General features: G+C 42.9%; 1 protein-coding gene across 2 annotated transcripts in view; it reads left to right on the top strand.

Moving 5' to 3' along the window:
• PRKG1 (protein kinase cGMP-dependent 1) overlaps positions 1-17,274 on the top strand; it is a 560,704-nt gene that overhangs the window by 527,258 nt on the left and 16,172 nt on the right. For both annotated transcript variants that reach the window (XM_074155210.1, XM_074155209.1), the window contains exon 11: positions 13,193-13,332. In XM_074155210.1, the coding sequence (XP_074011311.1) occupies positions 13,193-13,332 (140 nt within the window). The remainder of the gene's footprint in view (positions 1-13,192; positions 13,333-17,274) is intronic.

Raw genomic sequence — 17,274 nt, 5'->3', positions numbered from 1 at the left:
TGGATTTAAATCAAAATTATTTTAGACAGCTCTGAAATAAATGTATTGAAGTATCTGAACGTATGGGATTAGAGTAATTCTTGCTGTGAAATCAGTCCATGTAGGTGATGCCTGAGCCCAGGTGGACTGAAAATCAGGTCCACTCCTGAAAACCTGTCTTTTTGTTATACTGATTTACACAATTATCATAGAATCATAGAAGTTGGAAGGAACCTTAAAGATGACCTAGTTCCAACCCCCCTGCCATGGTCAGGGACACCTCCCACCAGACCAGGTTGCTCTAAGCCCCATCCAGCCTGGCCTTAAACACTTCCAGGGATGGGGCATCCACAACTTCCCTGGGCAACCTGTTCCAGTGCTTCACCACCCTCACAGTAAAGAATTTCTTTCTGGTATCTAATCTAAATCTCCCCTCTTCCAATTTAAAACCATTACCCCTTGTCCTGTCACTACATTTCCTGACAAGGAGTCCCTCCCCAGCTCTCCTGTAGGCTCCCTTCAGATACTGGAAGGGGCTATAAGGTCTCCCCGGAGCCTCCTCTTCTCCAGGCTGAACAACCCCAGCTCTCTCAGCCTGTCAATTTGTTGAAGTCTTCAGGGAGGGAGGTTCCCAAGGCAATTTATTACAGTGCTTACCTGTTCCTCACTGCAAGAATGGTTTTCCTAATGTTTAACATCTCCCTGCTGTAGCCTGTAGTAGTCTTGAAGTACAAATGCCTACAACCCTTAAGGTTGGGTTGTATTGATTTGAAGACCACTGTCATGTGAACCTGAAGAATTCTTCTCTTTAAAACCACAAATGTGCTTCTTTTTAGCTTTACATCTAATTCATGATTTCCAGGCCTGTGGTCTTGTTCCTCATTCTCCAGCTGGCTCTCACCTCTTTGGAGCAATGCCCAAACCAGGTGCATTTGTCCAACCTGGACTGTCCTCTGCTCAGGTCAAGCTGGACAGCAAGGGGTGCTTTGCCACTACTAAATTGTTCCCCTTTTATTTCAAGTCATCACTTCCATTTGTAAAAATTAGTTTGAATTCCCTTGCTCTTCTCAAAAGCACTCCCAGCCAACTCTGGCTTGATTTCAATAGGTGCAAAGTTAATAACATTCTTCTTATTTCACAATCCAAGCCAATAATGAAAGCGTTTTATGGTACCATATACTAGACAGACCTCCTTGAAGTCCTTTTGGCTTGGTGGTGGTGGCCACTAAAAGCTAAACTCCTTTACAATATGGAGATTAATAAAGACACGCAATAAAACTAAGCCTTAGTTTCAGTCACATTTTACTGGGGCTCTACAAGACCTTTTTGAAAAGGACAGTATGGCATTTTTCATTTTTATTGATATTTTTAAGAGAAATCAGGCCACAGATTATGAAGTGAAATCAAATTTGATATAGCTTCTAGGCTGTTTTGTAAACAAAACCATTAGTGAATTAATTAGATGGCGCAGAAAAACCACCGTAATTGTCTTTCAATAGACTGACAGATGCATAATTCAGATATTTATTAGTGGAAATTTCCAATTGCATAACTATCATTTTGTCCCAACTGTTCCAAAGCTTTTTATTAGAAAGATCAATCTTCTCTTTGAAATCTCTTAATTTTTATTTTTAATTGTCAAGGATCCTTTGGCCTCCTTCCTTTTGAGAGAATGGGTATTTTGGGTGCCATCAAGGTGAGGAAATTGAGATGTTAGAGATTGGAAGATCAAGTACTTGAGTAAATCCCACTTTCGTCTGGCAATGAAGCTAGTGCTGTGGAGCTGAGAAAAATACTGGTTATTAGCATTTGACCCTTTTTTTTCTGTCCCTTCTTAACTATATGCAGGATGCTTAATTTTAATGATACCATCAGATGTGGCTGGAGCTATTTTTTAATTTTTCCTTTGATTTTTAATTCCTAATGGAATTAAATACATCCTTTGTAGATGGAAACATATTCTTGGGGTTTATCTGCTAATGGAAAGGATGTTGTCAAGGTTTGGAAAGATGAGATGCTGTTTGTAGCCCGTCAAATATTGTCAGAAGCTGGATAAGGATGTGAGCTGTCAAGAGGCTTCAGCTCCAGTTAGAGGCAGGAATAAGACATAAAAATAGGTGCTATATTGCGGATAAAGCCAAACTCAGGAGCGGGGCCAGCTCGTGTGTGGGGTTGGACAGTTTAGGTCCATCTGATATTTTCAAGAAACCACAGTAGTGAGTTTTTTCATTTAGCATATTTTAGCTATATAACCCTTCTGCTATTTATTTTTTATTGGAATAATTTTATGCATGAAATAGTTTACATTCCTCACTGCTTTTTTGCCTTTTCCTTCTAGACAGTTTTGAAAAATAATATTTACCCCTGGGCTTCGTAGAAAGACACAAATTTTAATACATTTCCCAAAGCCCTCGCTTAAAAGAAACTTAGTTGTGCATGTTGTCAAGCATTGAATATGAATTTTCAATACAGGGATCAAAACAGAATTGCAAGGGTTTAGCACAGCTGAGTATTTGAGTTAAATAGCTGAGATTTTCTAAGGATTGTGCATTTTTTAGTGTATTCATAGAGTGTAATTTTGCAGTTTATTTTCCTGTAGAGCCCCATAGTCAGATTGTGATAGAATATTTAGTGCTTTCCCAACCAGTTGAACCTAGACTTTTTCAAAGAAAATAAGGTCCCTGTGATGGGCAGTTTCTACGCTGCTGCCCACTTGTAATTAATCCTTGATTCATCCTTCAAAATTTCAGCCTGCAGTATATCCTAAAGGCTTACTTTTTCCTCCGTGACTTTTCTTTCCATCTTAGGTGTTTTTTTGAGTCTTGACTTATTTTCCAGTCTAACCTGCTCCAATCACCGTGCCTGTTCACATTCAGCTAACCGAAAACTAGCATGATGTTGAGCATGAGGTGGAAAGGGTGTGGTGAAAAACACCATGTAGCCTCCTTATCATTTGGATATGCAAACTACAATTTCTCTCCAAGCCTTAGGTCAGGAGGGCCTTTAGATGTTTAAAGTACCTTCAAACCTCTAACAGAGAGCTCTTGCAATACTGAGCACCGCAGTAGGCTTCAAGGCAGAAATACAAGCAAGGTATTTCCTCACTTACTTAATAAAAAGAAATGCTGGGAAGAAAGCAAGTTGTAAGGCAAGGAATATTATTATGGGGAAAAGTGTTTCATCCAGGAAGAACATAAATATATTTGGTACTAAAAGCATGCTGTACTCTTCTGCTGGATTGTCGCCGCTTTGTTCGTGCAGCAGTTCAGCTGTTGGGATTAGGAGAGCTCAGCTCACAAGCGCTGCACTCAGCAACAGCTGCTGCTATTTTTGTTGGTTTGAATGCATCTAGCTGGGAAACAGCAGAAAATAAAGGACCTTGGACATACCCAGCAAGCAAAAGCATTTGCACTTCAGTTCCCGAGCGCTGCAGTTGAGTCAATTATTATTTAATGGGATACAAAGATATTCACTTTTCATGGTAGCACAGATTTCTGGCTCTGAATAATACACATATAGCAAAATGCACAGCTAGCAAAAGTCCTTTGGAAAAGCATCTTTATTGTTATAGAGGTATCGCTGTGCCCCACATAGAGAGTTCAGTGGGAGACACGAGCAACAAGAAACTCATCTGTGGACACAGAAGTTCAAGAAAAGCTTCGGTCCAGCTCCTAAAAACTCACCGTTACTGCATGTTTAGGAAAAAGCCACATCTCCAGAGTAAATGAAATAATTTTCACTTGCACAATCTCCACTCCCTGTGTGTTCCCATTTAGCTGGGAGCCCAGCCAGTTCCCTTGAAGTTCCCAGCAGAAATGAGCTCCTGGGCAACATTTTTGTGAGCCAGTCCAGACACTGTGAAAGTTCATGTTCAAATACCTCCATTGTATCAGTGAGAAGAAATCTGGAGATTTTTGAGTGGCAAACACCATTCCAGTCGTAAACCTCTATGTAGCTGCCAAAATGAAGGAACGATAAACTATGAATATGTGTTCAGCTCTGCTTTCATGCCTTTGGGTCTGTTTGTCTTTCATGGCTTCAGGGGTCTGCACAGGGTACTGTAGTGGCAAATATTATCTGTAGCAGCTCCTTGGAAAAAAACCCAGAATCATAGGGCTTCTTAGAAAACCCACAGCCATGCAAGAGCTGTTACCCACAGGCACAGCTATTGGGTGGGTAGCTGTGCCTGTGGGTAACGTGGTACCCATGTGGGTACCATCTACCTGCAGTAAATGGGAATTCAGAAAATCAGAAGTTCTTTTCTGTCCTCTCCTAGAAGGAGATCATGCAGGAATATGATCTGATTTGACACTGTCCCACATGACATCCTGGTCTCAAAATAGGAAAGTCATGGATTTGATAAATGGACGACTTGGTGGGTCAGGAACTGGCTGGGTGGCCGCACTCAAAGGGTTGTGGTCAATGGCTCAATGCCCAAGTGAAAGCCAGCGATGAGTGGTGTTCCTCAGGGGTCAGTACTGGGACCAGTGCTGTTCAACATCTTTGTTGGAGACATGGACAGTAGGACTGAGTGCACCCTCAGCAAGTTTGCCAATGACACCAAGCTTTGTGGCGCTGTCAACATGCTGGAGGGAAGGGATGCCATCCAGAGGGACCTGGACTGAGTTGAGAGGTGGGCCCGTGCAAACCTCATGAAGTTCAATCAAGACAAGTGCAGGGTCCTGCACCTGGGTCAGGGAAGTCTCAAGCACAAATACAGGTTGGGAGGAGAATGGCTGGAGAGCAGCCCTGAGGAGAAGGACTTGGGAGTGCTCGTGAATGAGAAGCTCAACATAAGCTGGCAATGTGCGCTGGCAGCCCAGAAAGCCAACCCCATCCTGGGCTGCATCAAAAGAAGCGTGACCAGCAGGTCGAGGGGGGTGATTCTACCCCTCTGCTCTGCTCTGGTGAGACCCCACCTGGAGCACTGTGTCCAGCTCTGGAGTCCTCAGCACAGGAAGTCCAGCAGAGGGCCACGATAATGGTCAGAGGGCTGGAGCACCTCTGCTATGAAGACAGGCTGAGAGAGTTGGAGTTGTTCAGCCTGGAGAAGAGAAGGCTCCGGCGACACCTTATAGCCCCTTCCAGTACCTGAAGGGGCTACAGGAGAGATGGGGAGGGACTCTTTATCAGGGAGTAGAGCGATAGGATGAGGGGTAATAGTTTTAAACTGAAAGAGGGGAGATTTAGATTAGATATTAGAAAGAAATACTTTGCTGTGAGGGTGGTGAAGCACTGGAACAGGTTGCCCAGAGAACCTGTGGCTGCCCCATCCGTGGAGGGGTTCAAGGCCAGGCTGGATGGGGCTTTGAGCAACCTGGTCTGGTGGGAGGTGTCCCTGCCCATGGCAGGGGGGTTGGAACTGGATGGTCTTTAAGGTCCCTTCCAACCCAAACCATTCTATGATTCTATGACTAGAAGAGTGGATGTGAATGAGATAGATGCAGTTAAAATAGCGTATCCTCAGGCTAGGTATAGCAAGGTTCAGGCACCTCACAAGTCTTCACAGAAAATAAATCCTTCTTTGGGGGAGTTTTCTACATTCTGGTAAATATTCATTAACATTTACAATTTCTCAAGGTAATGTTTGCAGCTTGCATTGTATCAGTTCAGCCCTCACTGGAATTGCATGGAAATTGCTCACATGGCAGGCTATATATAATACACATATGTGATTTATAGTAAGGGGGTGAAGAAGAGGAAGGTTAAGAAACATACAGATACACCCGTTTACTCTTTTTTCCATTGAGGTCTGGATTTTGTCTCATCAATATCCATTTTCTCAGAAAGTCTGAAAAAGCACTAAGGTATAAAACCATATTTATTTGTAGATGAATTATAGCTGTGTTAAAAAAAAAAAAAAATGGGCCCGGAGCACACCGTGTGTTTTGGAAGTTGCAGAATTTTATACACCATAAAGCAAAGTAATGCTTTTGGAGCAGTTCCAACGTTTTCATATATGCAGGAGGAGCCCAGGAGAAGCCCACTGACGTCTAACAAAACAAGGACTTGGAAAAGCAAGAGAGCTTGGATCTCTCTTTCTTTTGTCCTTCTCCTCCTTCTCCTCTCCATCTCTCCCTCTCGCTCTTCTCTTCTTTTCTCTTACTCTTCTTGCCTGTGTTTGCATCTTGCCCCAATCTTGTAGCATTGTTCTTCTGCTCAACTCACTGCCATGACATCTTCACTTGCTTCCTAATAGACTTTTTAAAGTTTCTTTACTGAAGCAACATTATTTTCTCAATGCTAAAAAGTTAAAGATAGTCCTGTGAATACAACTTATTGGCAGCAAAATGAAGCCCTTTTCCCTGCCGTGTCCTCATGTCCTCTTCAAGGGAACTTCTCCTTGAATGTATAATGTATTTTCAGACACTGACCCATCTGTTTGGCTTCGCTCAGGGGTACCTTTGTCACAATGACTCAGGCTGCCAAAAAAGCACCTGGTGACATGGGAATGGGGCACAACACTGAAGCACAGCCCAAAGGCCATGACATTGGCTGGATGATGCTTCCCACATGACCGCAAGGCATACGGGGAGAGGGCAGCTGGCTGTGGGGCTAGCATGGAGGACAACTGATTGCTTCAACTTTGGGCCCCTCACTACAGGAAAGACATTGAGGTGCTGGTGCGGGTCCAGAGAAGGGCAACAGAGCTGGTGAGGGGTCTGGAGAACAAGTCTTGTGAGGAGAGGCTGAGGGAGCTGGGGGTGTTCAGCCTGGAGAAAAGGAGGCTGAGGGGAGACCTTCTCGCTCTCTCCAACTCCCTGAAAGGAGGGTGTAGCCGGGGGGGGTCGGTCTCTTCTCCCAAGTCACAGGCGATGGGACAAGAGGAGATGGCCTCAAGTTATGCCAGGGGAGGTTTAGGACAGATATTAGGAAAAATTTCTTCACTGAAGTGTTATCAAACATTGGAACAGGCTGCCCAGAGAAGTGGTTGAGGCACCATCCCTGGAGGTATTTAAAAGACGGTTAGACGTGGTGCTGAGGGACATGGTGGTTTTGTCAGTGTAGGGTTGATGGTTGACTGGATGTTCTGAAAGGTCCCTTTCAACCCAGACAATTCTATGATTCTGTGATTCTAACTTCCATACACCCTGATGTTGTGGGGCTTCCTTGCTGCAGAGGTCTGGATGGATGTCAGATGAGGAGGACAGGAGTTGGCTGCCTCTTCATGAGGTTGGCAATCACGGTGAGCTTGTGCAATAGGAAGGGGCTAAAAGATGGAGGAGTGTCGTGGTTTCGGACGAATTTACCGAAACCAGACCGACAGATGGCCCTTCCCCTCCGCTCTCCCCCCCCCAAAAGAGAGAGAGGAGAGAGGAAGAGATAAGGAGATTCAGAAGTTTAGAATGAACTAAACTACTTTAATGAAGAATTAATATTAAAATAAAAATAAAGAAGAAAATAATGAAATAGATACAATATATACAAAACCATATCAAGCTCCTGGGATGACAGTCACGTCACTGGCAGGCACTGGGGAAGTCCCAGACTGGACTCAGCAACAGATGGGAACTGGGTTCCAGCTCTGGAGTCAGGAACACACGGATCGGGATCAAAGGCAGATGAACAGACAGGGTCCTCTTGGCCACTGAAGAGAGAGAGGCTGACCCTTTGATCCCTCAGCTTTTACACTGAGCATGGGGCAGATGGGATGGAATACCCTGTTGGTCGGGTTTGGGTCACCTCTCCTGTCCACTCCTCCCCACCGATGTGACCCCTCTACAATTTTTCCATTTCCGACCCTCTAAGAGGCCAATAACGAAATGAGCTGACCTTGGCTGTTACAGCAATAAGTCTAAGCAGGAGCCTCTCTGCACACCGTTCCTTGGCATGGAGCACAAACATTGGTCTTATCACTCTGAGAACGAGCAGTTTTCTCCACAATATGCTGCTAATTTCAGAGAGTTAGAAGAGGCCCAGCTAAGATGTAGAATTACAGAAGAGAAAATTGGTTTGGTTTTACTTCAAACCGGGACAAGGAGTCTGACTCTTCCCGTGTAGCCCTGTCCAGTTGGTACCCGCTGGTTGAAGATGCAGGCACGGCTCCAAATGTGTGATATCCCATCACCCCACTGCTTGGACCAGAAAATTTTTGCAAAATATATATATGTTTATATGTTTTATAGTCTATTTATATTAGATATGCATATAAACATATACGCAATATATATTTTATCCCTTTATGCAAATACATACATATGCAAAATGAAAACAGCTATTTCTTATTCTATTTTGCTTCTACAATTGGCTTGTTTAGTTATAAACACTTCTGCTGTTATTTTTGTCACCAGGATACAGTTCATTTCCTAGATCAGAATCCTGCAAAATGACCTAATCTAATTAATTTTGCCTCTTCTCTCTCTGCCTTTGTACATCACCTCTTTAAGGTGGTGCTTGGACTTTATTTAACTACTCTCCCTATTGCATTTTCTTGTGTTTTGGAGAGAAAATATATTCATGTCCCACAACTGAAAGGGTTTATCTCCTCCTCCAGGAGGAGAAGATGTAACGGAGAGGGCAAGAGCTCAAGCAGATTCACTGTGAGGGAGTCCAACCAGGAGAGCATCAGTAGTAACTACGGCTTTACTGGTACTGGGATTCATTATTTTGGGAATTATTGCACTGGAAAGGATGGTGTGGGTCTGCTCTTGGCAGAGCTTTGCTATTCAGCATGCTTTGCACTTTCTGATTAAGTCAGTGCAAGTTGGAGGCAGAATTGCAGCCGTGGACCACGTGCCAGAGCTTGGTGATGAGGTGGACATAAAATGGAAAGCTGAAACATGTACAAAGGTGGAGAGAAAAGGAAAGAGTATACTCAGTGCTGTACATTTTATTTCTAATTTTTTCCTGCCACTGGGCCTTTCAGCAGATAAGCAACTTCAATTTTATCATTGAATGTGGACTTTTACAGTGGCCTTGATGTTTGCCCTTACCATCACCACACTGAATCTCCAAGAGTGATAATTTGGACGGGGCTTTGAGCAACCTGGTCTGGTGGGAGGTGTCCCTGCCCATGGCAGGGGGGTGGAACTAAATGATCTTTAAGGTCCCTTCCATCTCTAACCATTCTATGATTCTATGATTCTATGATCTTTGCACTGGTGAAAGGGCAATGACTGGGTAAGGTCAATTCAAGGAGAGGAGTGAAAAAAAGGGAGAAGAGAAGGCACCAGAAATTCTTTTGACTTGCAAAAAACCAATAGAGATGGAGGTTGGTTGTTACCCTGTGTCTATCCTCTTAGCGGCTCAGCTGCTCTCAGAGAAGAGCAATTGAAAGTCAAGGCTCCAGCAGGTCTTCACCAAATCAATAGTCCCAGGGCCTTTGAAATATAAGATGTTGCTTCCAAGTGAGTGAAAGATGATCTTGAGAGCTGTGTAGCAAGGATGTCTCTTTTGCAAAACTACACGCTTTTCCCTCTCTGAAGTATGTAGGAGATTTTTGTGGTGGGTTTCTTTGGGAGGCTGAGCATCCTGCCCAACATACCGCCCTCCTTCTGAGCCAAGAGCAAAAATCCTTGTGGCTTCTGTGGCTCCATGGGCTATTTATCTTATCATAATTGAAGGACAGGGTGTTCTCAGCAGCCCATTCTCATCTTCTTAATGTTAATCCTTTTTTTTTCAGTTTATTTTAATAAAAAGTTCAGGTAACTCCTGGATATTTTGTTTCTACTTTCAAAATGAGATTGGGATTAGACGTCGTGGTTTTTTTTATTAACTATCATGAGCTTAATATTAAAAATTACTGTTTGTGAGAATAATAGAAATGGCCTGGAGCTCCCCAACTTTACATCATAAAAATAGTCCTCACAGTTACCACATTTGGCAGAAATGCCAAAGCAAGGGGAGGATTCAGGCACGTTGAAGAAGGAGAACAAGTTTGATGGATTTGTTTTCCAGGTGGACAACTAGGTGATCCAAATTGTAAGCCTTAGGGGATTTTTGTACCTTGGTGGTTTGTTTCAGTGCATCAGCACGTTTTGTGCAAATTGATCCCCTCACACTCTCAAACTCTCACAAATCCTCTGCCTTATGAAGCATGACAGGAGTGGGAATGGAAAATGGATCTAAATTCTCCTGTGGCATTAGGTCAAAGTCTTGCATTAGCTAATTGTAGCCGCCTGATTGTTCTATATTTAAACATTTGTGACACTGATAACATCATCAAACACCAAATAAAACCACTGCCTTCTGCTTCCTTATAGTAATTTCCTTTCCTGTACTTATTTTGAAGCTTTGCAGGTATGTATAGGAAAGCAAGTTACTTGCCCCGACTCTCCGTCATGTGCCCAGGCACCCCTGAAAAAAACAGTAATTAATAAAAGAAATAGCCTTTTTAATGAAAGATATAAAAATTAGTAGTCAGAATCCATGGTATTTAAATAATACCATAAGGTGACACATTGGGATTTATTCATACTACCCTTTATTATAAAATATTGTAATTAATTCATCTGAGCCTCCACCAGGTGGTTGTGTCTATTTTTAACACTGATATTTAGTACAGATTAACATTAGGAAAATAAGAATTTATGTTTCAAGTAAGTTCAGAATGCTAAATACCCTTTTTCTTTTTTTTTTTAATGTTTTATGTCCAAATTGACTGAGAAATGTTCAAATTTGCTACTGGAGCTACTTTTTTGGTTCCACTTTGGTTCATTATTATTTGTCTAACCTTAAAAAATACAGGCTGAAAGAAGACAAATCTGATCTGTAATACCTAATAGGGATTTGCACAGACTTTTGTTTGAAATAATTTGTGTGGCAACTGGTTGCGCTTGTCCATCAGCAGATGGACAGGTCTGATGGGAAACCACCAATCTGGATTACCATCAAAAGCAAATGGGTAAGATCTCCCGAAGTATATGCTTAGTCATACTAAACCTTAATTAATTTTAATTTATTTTTTTTTTGCAAGTTTTGGTAAATTCTGCTCTGCCGGGATTTTACCTTAACTTTTGCCATTTCTTCATTCCCTATGTATCACCTCACTCCTCTCTCTGCTCCCCTGAAACAGCCTGGTTTGATTTAGGTGGAATAATATCAAATAACTTAGTTTAATCAGTTACGCTAAAGTCTGTATGCCGGTTATTCAAAATTAAACAAACATGCAAAAAAACCCCAAAAAACCCCAGACCCTGACCCCAAACCAAAAATGTTTTTATCACTTTCAGTCTGCCATAAATGCAGAATTTCTTTCTGCTTTGAGCTCTGATCAAACCATACGGTGAAAGCAGCGCTGTGTAGCACCAGTTCAATAAATAACTGGGCAGCTCTACTGCATACATCAGGAAAAATGGTTTTCTTTATTATATGTGGATTGTTTAGGTCTCTGTACCCTGTCTCCCTGAAGATTAAACAGCAAACACAAGCTTCATGCAAAGATAATAATTACAAGTCTCAGCGTGAAGTGCAGAATGGTGCCTTTGGAAAAAGAAAAGTTTCATGTGGGCTTGGAAGTGCTTGCAGCTGTGGGGAAAATGAGAAGCCACAAATCCGAGGACTGAAACCCTAAGTGGTTTTAAACCAGACAGATAAATACATGCATACATATATGCATATGCATATATGTGTTTATATGTATATCGACACACACAGTTGAGCACAGCAGTATTGCACCAAGAGCAGGGAGTACAAACCTGCTAATGAGCCCCTGGAGCAACAAGATGTTTCTCTGAAAGCAGTAGCAAAACAGCGGTAAAATTGAGAATTTTTCTCCACTGGTGTTTTGGGAAAGCTGACAGTAAGCTGAAGAAGTTCAACCCCTTTTCAGATGTTTTTTTTTTTTTACTTTATTAAAATCTTAAACCGTGTCAACACGAACGACGTGCTGTGAAGTTCTGCAGCTTCTTTTTCTGGCAGGCAGTGAGCAGACATGGTTTATGGTGGTGATGTGGGCGATAATGTCGGTGTTTTGGGCCATTGTAGATGAAACCACTGAAACAGCATTAATAAAGCAAAGAACTTAAAATGAAAATTTTGGCCAGAGATGGGTGGATCGCCATTTATTGGGGTTTATTTCTGAATCACTTGTAGCGGTGTTGGGAATCTCTTTGCCAGCTGAGAATCAGCCTTTTGGGTTTGATTTCTTTAAGCTATATGTGTCTTTGTGGACATCTGAGTACCAGTTTGATTTTTGGCAAAGACGAGACGCTGAGGGTACCCATCCCTCCTTGCATTTTCCCTGTGACATGAACCATTATGTGAACAAAGCAAACGCAAAGGAAACTGTTCAAGGTTATGGTACGCAGCCTGGGAAAAGTGTGGAAGGTGCCATGTCTCATGTCAGCCCGCATTTCTGTTACCAAGAAAATCTAAAAATAGATATTACATTAAATAAAATGCAATGACATGAATGTTGTCTCCTAACCTAAAAGGCAAGCTGGATTTCTGATGGGGCTTGATGACAGACAAGCCACTTGTCTGCTGGCTGAAGCCAAATTCCTACAAGAAAACCAAAATAGAAGTTACCAAACGGCACCTATTACTATAAAGCGGGAAAAGCATTTAACTGGCAATATTATTGTGAGCAGCTGATGGGGGAATTTAGCAAACTAAGAGGCCTGGTAGGTCAATGACAAGGTTCCTTTCTTGTTCGGTGGTGACTAAGAGGGGATGGCCAAGATGGGAAGGATGGCTGCATTCCAGCTGTCTTTGGGATGGGTACCGGTCCCTCAGGGCCAGCTGGGGATGGCTCAGGGTTCAGAAGTTACCAGGGTAACGCCAGAGAGCAAAGCAAACAACTCCCTTCAACCTCATCTCGGGAAATCAGGCTAAAAATAGGTTGCTGAGGCTTAAGGTTAAAAGTAAAGACGTGACCAAGCAGTGCCGTTGAAAAGCCAGCTCCGCTCATCCTCTACAAACATCCAAGGACTGCATTTCCCTGCCAGAGCCAGTGTGTTTGTTACTAGCGGTAGAAGAAGGATTTGTGAAAGTTGTACGTTAGCTAGCAACATCTTCTGACATGAGAGTAACGCTGTTGGTTGGGTTTTCCCTAAAACACATGGAGTTTTAGAAATGGCTTTTCAGTTTAGCAACAGACCGAGTATTTAGAAATCTGGTTCATACCAAAGTCAGTCTGGTGACTGAAGAGATGAGAGGAATTATTTGAAGGTAGAGTGGTGGGAGTAGTGGGTCCTCATGCAGTTGGACTTTCACAGCTTGGCGGAGGAATGCGCCTTGCTTCTAACTGTTGTGTTTGCCTGCTTTACCCAAGGTCCAGCTGAAAAGTGAAGAATCAAAAACGTTTGCCATGAAAATACTGAAGAAACGTCACATCGTGGACACACGGCAGCAGGAGCACATCCGCTCAGAGAAGCAGATCATGCAGAGTGCTCATTCGGACTTCATCGTGAGGTATTGTCCCTCTGCTTTACGCGCTGCTGTGGGAACATTTCATAAAACCACACAGGAATCATTCATCTATCACTAGAAAAAACCTTTAGCCATAGCTTATTAACCAGAGGAGGGCCACAAAACTAATAAGAGGGCTGGAGCACCTTAGTCAGGTGTGTTCAGCTTGGAAAAGGCTCCAGGGAGACCTTATAGCAAAGGTCTCTGAAGGGGGCCTACAAGAAAGCTGGAGAGGGACTGCAGCTACAAGGGCATGTAGTGATAGGACAAGGGGTAATGGCTCCAAACCGAAAGAGTGGAGATTTAGATTAGATAACAGGAAGAAATTTTTCACTGTGAGGGTGATGAGGCACTGGCACAGGTTAGGGAGGTCCCATCCCTGGAGGTGTACAAGACCAGGCTGGATGGGGCTTTGAGCAACCTGGTCTGATGGGAGGTGTCTCTGCCCATGGCAGGGGGGTTGGAACTCAATGATCTTAAAGGTCCCTTCCAACTCTAACCATTCTATGATTCTGTGATAACTTCCCTGCAAGAAACTGCAGATACAGTGCAAGGAATAAGGTCTTCTCAATGCCAATGCGAGATTACTGTGCCCATGGGGAATGTCTGCTCAAGCCTAAACTAAACTCATGTCTTAACTAGTTTGCTTTGTCTCTGTGCCATGCTCACATGGCTTTGTGGCTTCAGGAGCAGCACACCCTCAGTGTGGGCAGAGCTTGCTGATGCCGGTGGACGATGCCCCATGTAGACATACACAGCATGACTCTGCCTCACCCCTCCTCAAGGTTAATATTCCTCTTTTTTTCTGAAATTTCCTTCCTGTAAAGGGAAGCTGGAAGGCAGGGTTTAATCTTTTGAGATCATGTGTTGCCATGTGAATCAATAGTTGTATCCAGCGCTTCTCTTTAGGGTGTATTAGATCCAGCTCAGTGTCCCTTGACTCAACACTGGCAAATGCACTAAAACCCACAAACTAAGCAGATGCAATTCTTCCGTGAATAAAATCAGATGCCAGGCATTTTTGTTTGTTTTAACCCTAATAGCAAAGTTCTCTGACTCTTCAAGGGTTGTGAGTACCTGTCTGCAGGAAACAGAGATGGTTTAGGTCAGGATAAGAGCGGTGGGTGGTGAGGACTTCTGGCAGGGCAATGCATTTCACTGAGCTGGAGGTATCTAAAAGGTCAGCTTCTCGTCTAAGCCAAGGGTGCTGCGTCTCACCCTCGAAGAGATGCCTGAAGCACTTGCCTTTTGCCAGAGGAGATCAACCCCGCTCCCAAAATTTGCTCCAGAGAGACATACTAACCCAGGGGTGAAACCAAATCCCTGAGATAAAAATGCAAAGGCAAGCGCCTGGCTGGGAGAGCCACCCATCAGTTGCTAAGGGGGTGTTTCCTTCCCGGGCTGATCCCTGGGATTCCCCTGGAGTCCACGGCTTCGTCTCTGATTCATGGGTGACAACTGCAGCCCAACACACTGCCCAGCTGCAGTTTCCTTCATGCTCTAATATTCGATTGACAACCATGCCCCCGTTACCTAGACTAGAGACAAATATACCTTGCGAGCTATTTCAGCCTATGGATTTGTTTTCCAAAGCTTGAGCTGTCTCAGGATGGGGGTGTAAAGGGAGGGGAAGGGCCAGCCAAGCGGAGAGACATTTTGACACCGTTCCCAGTAATACCCCCTCCTAAATAAAAAGCCCAAACCTGCAAACATTTCAGAATGGAGCCGCTGATACTCATAGCTAGTAAAATAAATAGTTCTATCCCACTTTTTATTCTTTCAGTAGGCAGGTGAAAAAAGGATGTGTTAGCAATAGGTCTTTTCCTCCTGTATCATGCAATATTTTCCATCCTTTACAGTAACAAGCCTCCCTTAACTATTTTTAATACCCTGTGGAAATTCTGCACTGGGAAGGAACTTTCTAAGTCACAGAATCACAGAATCACAGAATATTTTTGGTTGGATGGGACCTTTGAGATCATCGAATCCAACCAACAAAAAAAAAACCAAAAAAACAACCCACACCCAAAAAATCCCAGAACACCAAAACCAAACCAAACGCCCACAACCACACCCCACCCACAGACACAACCCCACAATCCCGGGCACTAGAGCATGCCCTGAAGTGCCACGTCTGCACGTTTCTTAAATACCTCCAGGGATGGTGACTCCACCACCTCCCTGGGCAGGCTGGTCCAGTGCCTGACCACTCTCTCAGGAAAGTCATTCTTCCTAATATCCAATCTAAACCTCCCCTGCCCCAACTTCAGACCATTTCCTCTGGTCCTGTCATTGTTCCCTTGGGAGAAGAGGCCAACACCCACCTCTACACCCTCCTTTCAGGGAGTTGTAGAGGACAATGAGGTCCCCCCTCAGCCTCCTCTTCTCCAAACTAAACATTCCCAGTTCCCTCAGCCTCTCCTCCTATGACTTGTTCTCCAGACCCCTCACCAGCTTGGTGGCTCTCCTCTGGACACACTCCAGCAGCTCAATGTCCTACCTTCATCAAGTCATCAAGTCCAACCTTTTGCTATTGCATGTGCCACAGCTGGAAAATCCTCTCTGCTTTATCAAACTCTGTGTCTGCATTTCCCCCTCATTTCTCCTATTACATATCCATGGGGATGTGAAGTTGTTATAATTTCTGTCCTAAAATTATTAATAACCTGTTTATACCCTTTCTTGGGCCCGCTGGGACAATGTTTTTCTCGGTGCTACAGGCAGAAATCTTATCACTTCAGTAAATGAGTTGTATTTTGAGATGTCACATGGAAGGTGGATTTAGAATGGTCCTGGAAGAAGGACACAACCTCTGGGATATCAGAATGGGAAAGACAAGATTCTTGAAGAACTCAATTATTCTCTTAATTCAGAATGAAACTGTTTGTTAAAAATCTCTGAAGACTAGTTCAGTTTGGCTGTTAAAATGCATTAAACCAAAAATACATTAAACGCAGGTAAAAGAAGCAGAAGAGGCTAAGCACCACTAAATAAAATTTACTTGTAGATAAACCAAGAATCTCGAAGAATAAATTGCTCTGGGTTTGGTAAAGGGCCAAACAAGTATTGAGCAGTGGATGCCTGCACTGGATCTGCAAATATTTAGATGAATAAGAAATTTTTTAAAAAATGAATTCAAATATTGTGTCATTTCAAACTTAAGACTGCTTGATCTACTAAAATAGTGCAGTTTCATCATGTATAAACTTCATGCTTCCATTACGATTGATAAACAATATTTGATTATTTATTTTCTGCACGTGTTATGATTTGATGCCCATAAAATCATCTAGAAAGCAATTTTTCAGCAGGGCTACCTTAATAAGAGAAAGTAATGCCTTATTTCAGTAGCATTTAAATTACCGAGCAATTAAAAATATTTAGTTACTCTTATTTTGGATTTTTGACTATGTAGGTTTTCTATAAACCTGAATGTAGATGAAATGTTTATTAAAATAAATTATATTTTGTTCAACTGGCAAGAAACAGGGTTTTTTTTTTGTTAAACACACAAATTTTAACGATACGAAATGGTCAGTAAGTTTGTTCCAACTTTTTCTGAGCAGCACACTATAACTGAGGTTTTAAATGTCAACTAGAGCAAGAAAAGATCTGAACCGTGCATTCATTTTTTTCCCTTTAAATTTTGTTGTGGCTGCAAATAGTGCCTTTTAGCCACAGAATATTTCCCAGGTAGATCAGCATCGAGCATATTCGGTTCCCAAACTCCTGCCTACATCACAGCTACGCCTGCCGGGATCTTTTTCTGTTAAACATGGCAAAAATATAGAGGATAACTGCTGCTAAGCTGTGTGCTGGATGCTACACAAACACAGGCAGGGGACAAATGTTGTCTAGCATCATGATGTGAAAGCATATCAGAGCCAAGCTGTAGCTGCCAAGATGTTTTGCCACGTACCTTAAGTTAATATTTAGCTGAGTGCT

Source organism: Numenius arquata, chromosome 10, assembly GCF_964106895.1.
Source record: "Numenius arquata chromosome 10, bNumArq3.hap1.1, whole genome shotgun sequence".
Classification (NCBI taxonomy): Eukaryota; Metazoa; Chordata; class Aves; order Charadriiformes; family Scolopacidae; genus Numenius; species Numenius arquata.
Note: the sequence above shows the minus strand (reverse complement) of the source record. Positions and strands in the feature narration are given on the sequence as shown.